We start from the raw sequence: 11,568 nt of genomic DNA, 5'->3' as shown, positions 1-11,568 counted from the left end.
AAAATGTTTAAAAATAAAATGTTCATAACGCTAAAGACAAATAAAAGAAAGGTAAAAAATAAAATAAATAAATAAATAAATAATAATAATAATAACAATAAAAATACTAACTAACTAACCAACCAACTAACTAACTAATTAACTAACCAACCAACCAACCAACTAGCCAACCAACTAACCAACCAAATCAACCAACTAACTAACTAACTAACTAACTAACTAACTAACTAACTAACTAACCAACCAACCAACCAACCAACCAACCAACTAACTAACTAACTAACTATCTAATTAACTAACCAACCAACCAGCCAACCAACTAACTAACTAACTAACTAACTAACTAACATCTGGGTATTGAAGTAGTTTGAAGCCGTTTTTCAAGCCTCTAATCCACGAAGAAGAAGTGGACGGGGCACCAGCTGTCAAACCAATCAGAAAGTAGCGATTTCACACGTTACTTTTATTTTAAATAGCTAAATAACTATAAATGACTTTTTTTTAATACGGCACTCTTAACAGCACTTTTCAAACTCCAGTTACCACCATGTGGCAAAAATGACCAAAGACCAAGGACAAATACAAATGCAATTCAACTTCAGCTTGGTTTTATAGTGCAGCTCATTCATTAGAACACACATTACATTAAAAACACAGATAAATATTATTTATTTTGAAAAAAAGAATCATATTAAGCCAAACAAAAGGCACCTCACAGCCCTGTTCCAGAGTACAAATACAATGTTTTCAGTGGAAAGTGCACTCGAGGCCTCTCACATCGAGTCTGTTTAGAGTCTGAGATGTATTAAAAACTAAAAAGAAGCATAAAAGCAGGTCAGCTTCCACTTTGTATTCACTACATTACAAGCACAACCTGTGTATATCAAAGAACAGGTTTGACCTTTTCTCCATTCGCTCCAGAGCCATCTGCCAGAGTTCTGCCCCCTTTAACTGTTAGCAGTCATATAATAATCAAGGCTGAACTCATATTGGACAGATTTTCAGTTTCATGTTTCACTTTCTTTGCAGTAACTTTGGACACACACCTTAAAAACCTTTCACAACTTTCTTGGTTGCCTTTAACAGCGTGTGGAGTGATTTCTATGTTGCGTATTTAAAGGACGTAACAATTAATTGATTTTAGCCAACAACAAATGATGTAATGCTCCAAAGCAAAGGTGTTGTTGGGCTAACTAACATTGTAGAGCGATGCAAGGTCGGGGCCAAGTAGCTAACTGTAAGAGCAGCTATGGGTTTATTGGCTGACAGTGGCTTGGGTTTGGTGGTGTTTGCTTCATGGTGTTGAGCCAATAGTCCTTATAAAATATAGAAATGTTGTAGATAATAACTAATGGCTGAAAAAAGACCAATGACCAAAACATCTTTATCACCGCCTGGTGGTTGTCTGGTGGTCATGGAGCACCGCGCCCTCTATGTTAACAGATGAAATATGGGCCAAACTAAAAACTCAAAGTACGTCAAATGAATTTTTCCCAAAGATGGTTTCAGTGTTCATCATGTGGATCTATGTTTTCTGATATGTTTGGTTTCATTGATCATTCAATGCTATAAAAACTTCATGACGATAACTGTTACTGTCCAGAGGAACGTCACGTACATCAACTTCAACTTTCCATAACTGGAAGAATGAGTTTTTCTGCAGCAAACTGTTCAAACAGACCTGAGGGAGTTTTGAAGTTAAGTTTGTGTAATGCTAATGAGACAGTTAATGTTACAGGCTCCAGAGCTAACAATGTTGCCAATGATTTGAAATGAAACGTTCATCTGCTCAGCAGGCACAGAGGCTGTCCAGAGGAGGAGCAGTTACTCGGATCATAGTGGACATGCATGTTCACCGAGGTGGATCTTCTCTTTTCAGGAGGCCCATCCTTCAGTTAATCCTCTGAGACACAAACTCAAACAGGATTCTGACCTGAAGCCCTCCGGCTCCTGTCCAGAGCCAGCTACCTGTAACTCCATACTCACAAGTCATGGACCAACATAAGAAGATATTCAACAAGTCAGGACTTGAATCTCACAATCTGATTAAATTCAAAATGCCAACTTTCAGTAAGACCTTGTTAGAGTCACAATCCTCCAAACACTGTGTGAGCTGCAGGGCTCCTTTAACTCTCCATGTTGGAGGAGGAGGCGCCTCTCTTCCTCTTCCCATGAAGAGGCGTTTCTCATGTCAAATGTGATTTTTAAGTGAAACTATCTTTTGCTGCGGACACAGTTTGAGCGCCAAACCTGTTGCTGTGTCGTGGATCTCGCTTTTTTTCTTCTTCTTTTACAAATAATGTCGGACTCTGTCAAAAATGTCGCGATCTTTGGAGCCACGGGAATGACCGGGCTGGCGACTATGCCGCAGGCGGTGGCTGCAGGTGAGCAATTAAAAACAGAGAGACAGAGTATAAAGGAATGGATCAGGTGTCAGGAGCACACAGGAGCCTTTGGTAGTTTCAACTGCAGCACAGAATAAGTAACTAGTTTATTTTCTGGTTAAAGTTTCCCTCAGTGATACATAATCTGACCATGGTCAGCTTAGTTATCTTAAACAGGTGGATAAACATGAGAGCTCCTGGCAGCCCTGTCATGTGAAGTTGTAATAATCAATCAATAAGTTGAGTCTGCAGTGCTGGGTAGCTTTACAACAGATGGTTGGTGATAATGAAATTATTTATAATGAAATAAAAACAAAGTTTCACAGAGTCACACTGCTATAAAGAGCTGCGCACTAAATTAATATCATATCAATAATGTGATGCTAGTGTGTTTATTGTAAAATCTTTAACTTGTTCAAAGTGTTTGGTCAAAACAATTTTTTTTAAAATGAAAATTGATATTTGATTTGATCAAAAATTCATCCTCTCTACTTTAATTTACAAAGCCTTATGTAAACTTGAAAATATCACAGCACGTGTCATATGATTAATTTGATTTCTCAGCATTTCCTTTCTCCCTCCTAGCCATAGACAAAAAAAAAAAGTGCAGAGTCATGTTAGACGTTACAGCATTTTGCTGAGTCACAGCAGGCCGTGACCAACACAGAGAGCTGATAAGAGAAGCTGTTCACTATCTTCAGTATCTGGCCTGCACAGAGAGGGCGGGATCAGTGGATCAGCTCCACGTGGTTATCTTCTGGAAAAGACTCATTTATTGGAGCTCCACTGGAGACACTGTTTTTACAACGCATGCAACAGTTACAGCGACGTAACAGGTGACAGTGACAGTTCCAGCATTAAGGTTGCCAACCAGGTGAAATGGTCAGTGCCACCAAGAGTCATTCATTCACCACTCAGCTTCCACTTTCTATGACCTTGGTGGAAAATGTCATGAGATCCTGCAAGATATAACAGAGAAATCCTCTGAATTTAGAAACTACAACCACAATGTCACCAGATACACTTTGCCTGAAACCGCATTAGGCTGCATATCAAGATGACGATGGTGTGAGTACCTGTTTCTGCTTCATTCCTATTGATTTCTTTCATTTCTATGTTTCCTTCCTCAGGATACAATGTGACAGTGCTGGTGCGGGACCCCACCAAGCTGCCTGCCGACCACAAGGCGTCCAGAGTGGTGGTGGGAGACGTACTTAATAAAGAGGATGTAAAGAAGACCTTGGAAGGCCAGGACGCTGTCATCATCATCCTGGGCACCAGGAACGATCTCAGTAAGACCTCACAGACACACAACCAAGAGACACAAGAGAAGAAAACAACATGTCTGCTCAGAAGTAGATGCGCACCAATGACATTGCATTAATCAAATTAATTAACTTGTAGTTTTTTATTGTTTAATTTGCACTTTCTCTGTTTTCTGTGCTTTTGACATTACTGTGCTAAAGTTGCAGCATTTTTTTTACTGGTCACTGGACAATGTTTCTTTGCATTGACTGATAAAGTTCCCATTTCCCTACTTACCTGACCACCTTACACAAGATTTGTAGTTTTTAATGATGTTGTAATGCATAACATTCACTAGAGGTCGCCATAAGGCCTTCACAACATACTGTATAACCATATCTAACCTCACTGTATCAGCCTGAAACACACTGCATTTAAAAGGTGGATATGATTTACAACATGTCATTATACTAACAAAACGCGTATGTGTTTCTACAGGCCAACACCTCCATGATTCAATGAATCACCAAGTGATTGACTGTAGTTAGATCAACTTACACAAAGTTTACCAAAAGGGAAAATGTTATACATAAAATAAATAACTCTGTGCTCATCAGGCCCGACCACCGTGATGTCTGAAGGCACCAAAAACATTGTTGAAGCCATGAGGGCTCGTGGGATCAGCAAAGTGATCGGCTGCATGTCAGGTACAAAAAATAACAGAGTGGATGAGCTGGTCAGAGTTTGTATTTGAGCCGTGCATTCAAGACAACTGAATCTCATATATACTATCTACATTTGTCTGTCTGAAAAACAATGAAGATTTATATGACCAGTAGTAAACCCTTTCTACTTTACTCTGCTTCTCTTTTACAGTATGTCCACTTGTTTTCCCTTCACATGAGCTTTCATGATGCCTTAATTGCATCCTTCTCCACCCATGCTACTATTACTGCATGCATATTCATTTTTTTCCTCTCCACTCATTTCCTTTCTCTTTATCCTTATCTCTTTATCCTTACCAGCCTTCCTGCTGTGGGACCGCTCCAAAGTCCCACCCCGTCTAATTCCTGTGACAGAGGACCATGACAGGATGTACACAGTGCTGAAAACATCAGGGCTGGACTACGTGGCCGTCATGCCTCCTCACATTGGTGGTCAGTAGGAAGTAGAAACTAAGAGCTTGATTCCACAAAAGAGGAAGAAAATGTTATTGCTGGCATGAAAGTGCTGCTCTCTTTATTTTGCCTGAATTTACTGTAAAGCAAAATAACTTTAAAATCAGCCAGTAAAGACATCTCACTTTACATTGCTTACATTTTATTCTGTCTCACTCCCTCCAGGCGACCTTCCCCTGACAGAGAAATACATGGTGGCAGAGAACATGGTAAGAGGAAGAGCCATCTCTAAACATGACCTGGGACATTTCTTTGTCAAGTGTCTGTCCACCTCAGAGTGGGACAGCAAGACTGTTGGACTGTGGGGAGAGTATAAATAATCCTGAACAACACACTGCGGATGCTGACCAGGCGGTGAAAGGGGTTAAATCTCTTCCTGTCACTGACTGCCATTTTTTTTATTTCTACTAAATCACACTGAAGAGGGAGTATTTCGCCAAACTACTAATGTGTGGTGATAAACCACAAATGCTTTCCTGCATTCACCTGTATGATCATGACGGAGCAGCTTTTACTTGGCATTATTATATTTTTATACTAATTTTATCATCAGCAGTTACCAGGTTACATTTTAAGACATGTGTCAGTGTAATGATGCTTTAGGTCTTTGCATTGCTTTACACACTCTGCCTTTTCACATAAACAATCTTTACATACTGAAGGTTTTGTTTCCTATCGTTGGACATTTTGTCATGTGATGCCGCCTGTCAATGCTCCGATTTACAGTATGCAGTTTTTATAGCTGTTGAAAATAAAAGACTTTATTGTACAAAAGTTGTGCTGAAGGAGTTAAGTGTCATGTGAATGAGGCTACTTGTTGCCAATGACAAAACAACAATACAATAATTGTAGATATTTCTAGGAAAGTAGAGCTCAGGTGATGGGTTGTATGGAGAAATAACACTTGAGATTTGTGAGGTTAAAATAGCCATTACAAACTAAGCAGAAAACAAACAAAACAAACAAAATACAAACAAAACAGAGAAAAAACAAACAAAACAGACAGGAAACAAACAAAACAGACAGGAAACAAACAAAACAGACAGAAAACAAACAAAACAGAGAAAAAACAAACAAAACCGACAGAAAAACAAACAAAACCGACAAAAAACAAAACAAACAAACAAAACAACATTTCATTAAGACCAAGACTGTTGAGGTGATACTTGAGGTAATGTGGTAATACTGTTCACTTGAAGTGCAAAGCCACAGAAAGTGCAACTTCACTATTACCACCGACTCAACATCATAGACGTTTTGTCGTTTTATTACAATGTAACAATAAAGTTTTGTGTTCAGGTAAATCACAAAAATATAATAATATATAATATATAATAATATATCAAGCTATCTTAAACTCATAGAGACCCCAGTTACTTCTGTCTCTAGATGTGAATCTATATTTGGGTAACAGTGTGGAAGTTTGTGTTGAAGTGGTGTTATTAAAAATGCATCTTTGTTTTCATTTGGTGTTTTTTTTTTATATTTCATATGAATCCTGTCATGATGACACCAGTGGAAACTTTTGTATTGCATCTCTCTCTGACTCATGTGAGCCTGTCCTGTGAAGGACAACCAGTTAGTCAGATGAGTGGCATGAATAGCACGTTGTGCAACTCCCTGTGTGTCAAGTTTCAGCTGGAAGAAGAGCAGGCAACTTAACGTTTTCCTTTCAGAATAAAAGCAGGATGTTTGTAAAAATCTAGAGACAAAAATAAGCTCTATACTATTAGATTAGTTTGGATGCTCATGAAACTTGAGCCTACAGAACACATACACTAGAATAATAATAAGATAACATTAATAAGAAGAATAGACATCTTGTGATTTGAATCATATCATACAGCTGTTATGGTTTTAAACAGTTTAAAACATATCAGGGTAAGTATTTGAATGAGCAATCCATTATACATGTATAAAGTCATAAATATATATATATATATATATATATATACATATATATATATATATAAAGTGAAATAAAGTGCCGGATGTTGTTGAACGTCCTGGCACCTTCACGTTTCTCTCTGCCGTCCAATGCACAGACGAGGAGGAGCTAAAAGTGTTTTTTAAAGTTGACTCACTGGTTCTTCTTGTGGCGGAAAGGAAAGAGTTGGAATTTAAATCGAAACTTTGACATGTTGTCGCTGAACGACGGTCGAAGTTTTGTCAGCTGAGCTGAAGACTGCGACTGTCCACAGGTAAATAACTCTGTCTCTGATCTGCACCGTTTATTACAGTCAAATGCACTTTTCCTATGGACGTGTACAAGTGTACTGCAGGGGTGTGCAGCCGATTTATCATGTGGAATTGTGTCCATTTAAAATCACTGTTTTGATTTAATAATCGCTTTAACGGTCTAAATGTATTTTATTACAGCCAACAAATACTGACTGCAAAGCAAACACAGTAACTGTCACACACACACACACACACACACAATGTCTTGTGTGACTTTGTACTTAAAGATAATGTGATGATGTAATCATTAAGGAATTAGTGCTATGCAAATTACATAATAACCAGCCTGACAACCGGTCTGCGCGTTAATAAATCAGGCAGAGGGTGAATTAACGAGCCTGCAGACTCATATGAATTATATTATTATTATTATTAAATTACCCATGTGACCAGTTTAAAGCGTGTTCGGGTTTTTGTGATGTCAAAATGATGTGATGGCATGTGACGTGCGTAAACTACATTACCCAGCATGCCCCTCGCAGCATCCAACCCCCAACTGTAAACGTTTTGGCGTGAAACTCAAATCACGGGCGGGAGAAGATCGGATCGGTCGGTTAGCGAGCCGGGTCCTGACTTTTTAGACTTACTTTACTTTAATTTGTTCTGAACGAGTTTTTAAAATCTTTTTTCTTTCTTTCTTAATGAACTCAGCCGAAAGTTTGAAGTTGATTTCGTGTTTTTCGGTCGAAGAGGCGGCGGCATACCGACGTGCTAACCGACGTGAAGTTAAAGAGGAGAGACGGGAAGTGATTCACCAGGTCTGTTTGCTTTTCTCATGATTTACTTTCAAACTTCAGAGTTCACCGTCTGATTTAACACGACTTTACTCGACTCCGTCTCGTTAATCAAACAGATTTAAGTCGGTTTAAGTCGTACGTTACTTTTCTGTTTCCCTCCTACGCGATGAGAGAAACGTTACAACCCCCACACAGCGAGCTGGTGACTAATGCTACAGAGCTCCATGAGTTTAACATTAAACCTTATTACAACAAGGTATTAATTAGTCATTTTTAATTAACTAATAAACTGTAATAAACACGCAGTAAATCCATTTAGACTAAACATGAACTTCAGTCAGACTTCTCCTGAATTATTTAAAAACTTTTGTTGTTCATGTAAAACCACGAGCAGGTTAAATTAATTATTACTATTCCTGATCAGTAGCTGTAAGATGTTAAAAATAAAAGAAAGTCATTAATATTTGATATGTATGATTAGGACTGATGCTGGTCTAAACAAATATTTAAAAAAAAAAATCAAAAAAATATTAATTTAGAAGATTTTTATAGCTTGATATGTTCATGCACACATTTATGTGTCGAAGGGTCTTTAACGTAATTATTTCATGAAATATGACACTACAAAAAAATAAATAATGCATATAAATAAATATTGCTGCTAATCTTTGACAAACACCAAGATGCAATAATCAAAAGATTAATAATTCAGTTTGCTTTAAGTATATTGAAAAAAAGTAATTTTTTGTGTTTTTTTTTAGACCAAAAAATGAAGGTGCATCATGACAAACACTCGGCCATTTAAGGGTTAAAAATAAAAGAAAGTCATGAGTATTTGATATGTATGATTAGGACTGATGCTGGTCTAAACAAATATAAAATATTAATTTAGAAGATTTTTATAGCTTGATATGTTCATGCACACATTTATGTGTCGAAGGGTATTTAACGTAATTATTTTAAAGGGTTAATCACAGGCTGTCTGAACGTTTAATTACTGATTTAAAACCAGAAGAATCAAACAAATCCTCCTGATCCGCTTTAGTTTGAGTAGATACAGTTTAATTTAATGTTAAGCAGCTGCTTGTTTCATCTCATAATAATAATAAAAAATCTGATTTTCATGTCTTGCTCCGCAGTTTGAAGATGATCATGAAGGGGCAGAAGCGTAAACTCCCCCCAGAGGACGATGAGGAGGTGTCGGACCGGAGCAGCCCGTTCTGGGAGAGCCAGCGTCAGTTTGTGTTCTCCGTCTCCCTCAACAAGTACCAGCGTGGCCAGGAGCTGCCCGCGCCCAGCCTGCGGCGGTCTGTCCTGATCGCCAACACACTGCGGCAGGTCAGCATGGAGGCCTGTAGGGCGCCCTCCGTAGACATGGAGGTGTCCCAGCCACAGTGTAGCTCTTCGTCTGCGCTGCAGGAGAGCTTCTTAACCGCTGCAGCAATACACCAGTCGTCTGTGATGTTTGCTAACAGCCACTCAGCTCTCAGCGGCTGCCCTCTGGTGTCTCTAAATTACTTGTCAAATTGTGCTACAAATAGGTCTCCAGCAAGCTGCCACTCAGGTGCGTCAAACAGCCCTCCGTCTGTGAAAGATGACGATGAGGACTGGGGATCGATGTCCACGGATCCCGATTTCTCCCTTTCAGCCGCCATCTCCTCCATTCTCTCTGCACTGGACTCCACCATCGACGTGAGCCCACAGGCAGCTCCGCGGACGCCTCTCAGGTCCTTGGAGAACCTGTCGGCGCCGTCCGAGGGAGGCGCGGCGTGGGCGAAACAGGGAGGCCGAGGTTACGGGGGAAGCTGGGAGCAGCAGGAGGAGTACGGGCCGCGGGAGAGCAGCGTGGAGGTGATGAGGTCGAGCTACCTCAGTGATCTCACTGTGGAGGATCTGTTCCAGGATATAGACACGTCCCTGCTGGAGAGGGACATGGGTGTGCTTGGACTCCTAGGCAATGGAGGCGGATACCCGGCTGGGGATGACCTTTTACGGTACCTACCGCCTTTCCCCTCCTCCTCCTCCTCCTCCTCCTATTCTCCCTCTTCCCCTCAGCACCCCTTCTCCCTCTCTCTCAACCAGAACCTGAAGTGCCTGCCTTCGTTCTCCTCGTTCAGCCCGTTGTCTTCCTCGCCGTCTTTCTCACCTTCGCCATCCTTCTCCGGTCAGAACCATATGAGAGAAGGACTTGAGCTGGAGCATCTGATGGAGATCCTGGTGGAGTCCTGATGGCCTCATCGTGCTGTAATAAACACTTAGTTAGTGGACAAAGACTGAATTCACAAGGCAAAGGACTGAGTTATGAAACATGTTGAATATTCACTTTGTCATATGTATATTGTTCAAGAAATGTTGTATTATGGGCTTTAGAAAGTCGTAAGAATGCTGTAGAAACGTAGAAAAGATTGATGTCTAAGACAGAGAACGCTCCACAGATGAGGAGTGGCTGTGATGCGTCTGGCAGCATGAAGAGTTTGTGTTTTCTGGCACAAATGGAGAAGTGTGAAGGTTTTCTTCTTAGTGCATTAGAAATGAGTCAGCGCTTAACGAACTGCTGAAAAGCATGTTACTCAAGTTTCCAGGGTGACTCAGCTAATTTGGAGCTGAGGGAAGGCCTCCTGATCCGGGAAAAGAGAGAGAAAACTGCTTCGGTTGGCTTTGCCCTCAAATCTGTCAGACGCATCACAGCTTCAAGTAATCCTCCGTTCACACCGGACGTCCCGGTTTGTACGGAGTCAGAAGAAACGCAGCAGCCGGTAATGTACCGGTGCTGATCCATGCAGTGAAAGGAGTTGGACTGAACGTCGGGTGACTTAAAACAGAGTTTGGAGAGAATGTGATGGGGCTGGTGTTCGGGGTGGAGGATGGGTTGAAACACTAATATTATAGGTCAGATCTTCTGTGAAGAAATCCTTTACCCTCATATTTATCAATGAGTGACATCAGGTGCGAAGAGATCAGGTCAAACAGGAGGAGCACCATGAAGACGTGCGTATTATAAAGTTTAGCATATTCAGGAGATCAGGTGGTTCGGCCTGAAGGAATCTGAACTGTGATCCTTCTTTGTGTCCCTCAGTTTATCATCCGTTATGTTTTCAGTAAGCAGTAGTCGGAGGTACAGTACGATACATTTCATGAATGTATTAGCAGTGAAGACCTCGTTACCTTGTGGAAAAAAAGCACAACTCTTGAAGCCAGCTGGTTTGAAAACTTTCATCTGAAGCGAAACTGAAATTAGTTTCACTTCCTCCGAGTCGTCCGTGTGCAGCGCAGGAACACGTGTGTTCTCTGAAACGGTCGAGCTCAGAAAGAGTATTTAATGTCTTTGTAATAATGCTTTTATTTAAAGAGCCTTTATAGTACTGTGATTTTATATATATATGAAACATTGTCATGCGTTTTAACGTGAGAGCCGCTGTATGCGTCACGTTAGCTGAGGTCACAACCACTGCAACAGCTCCTGTTGTACATGTGTAATGTTCCTGCTCAGTCCTGGTCCAGCATCTCCGTGAGGTTCACGTGTTTTATCTGGCTTACATCTGAATTATTGCACTTTTGTTTCCAGGTCTGACACGTGAGCGTGCGGTTTGCGTCTTACTGTAAGCAGTAGTAATAATCACAGGTGATCCCCTGTGAACGCAGAAAATGGAGTTCTGTTAAATGTTCTGTGGATGCATATACAGACACCAGGTGTTTTAACTGTAGCCAGCTGCAGATGTTGATCCAGCCCTGCTGAAATGTGTAAAACACACAGGAAACGCTGAGATAAATAGTTTGTCAGGT

General features: G+C 40.4%; 2 protein-coding genes across 4 annotated transcripts; both read left to right on the top strand.

The window, feature by feature from the left end:
* The first annotated feature begins 2,196 nt into the window (after positions 1-2,196).
* On the top strand, positions 2,197-5,581 carry blvrb (biliverdin reductase B). The gene is made up of 6 exons (XM_027280760.1): positions 2,197-2,384; positions 3,515-3,676; positions 4,247-4,336; positions 4,655-4,786; positions 4,973-5,144; positions 5,184-5,581. Exons 1-5 carry the CDS (start codon positions 2,300-2,302, stop codon positions 5,125-5,127), a joined length of 624 nt encoding a protein of 207 aa, XP_027136561.1. The 5' UTR covers positions 2,197-2,299; the 3' UTR covers positions 5,128-5,144; positions 5,184-5,581.
* A 1,203-nt stretch (positions 5,582-6,784) lies between these two features.
* sertad3 (SERTA domain containing 3) lies at positions 6,785-10,964 on the top strand. Of its 3 annotated transcripts, none has more exons than XM_027280758.1 (3): positions 6,785-7,008; positions 7,700-7,806; positions 8,925-10,964. In XM_027280758.1, exon 3 carries the CDS (start codon positions 8,932-8,934, stop codon positions 10,012-10,014), a length of 1,083 nt encoding a protein of 360 aa, XP_027136559.1. In that variant the 5' UTR covers positions 6,785-7,008; positions 7,700-7,806; positions 8,925-8,931; the 3' UTR covers positions 10,015-10,964. The 3 variants fall into 3 exon arrangements, with proteins under 3 accessions (XP_027136559.1, XP_010740274.2, XP_010740275.2); XM_010741973.3 differs by lacking the exon at positions 6,785-7,008 and having other exon boundaries at positions 7,015-7,806; positions 8,925-9,779; positions 9,868-9,997; XM_010741972.3 differs by lacking the exon at positions 7,700-7,806.
* The last annotated feature ends 604 nt before the right edge of the window (positions 10,965-11,568 follow it).

This window comes from Larimichthys crocea, chromosome VII, assembly GCF_000972845.2.
Source record: "Larimichthys crocea isolate SSNF chromosome VII, L_crocea_2.0, whole genome shotgun sequence".
Taxonomy (NCBI): Eukaryota; Metazoa; Chordata; class Actinopteri; family Sciaenidae; genus Larimichthys; species Larimichthys crocea.
The sequence above is the reverse complement of the archived record's forward strand: the minus strand, read 5'-3'. Positions and strand labels throughout refer to the sequence as shown.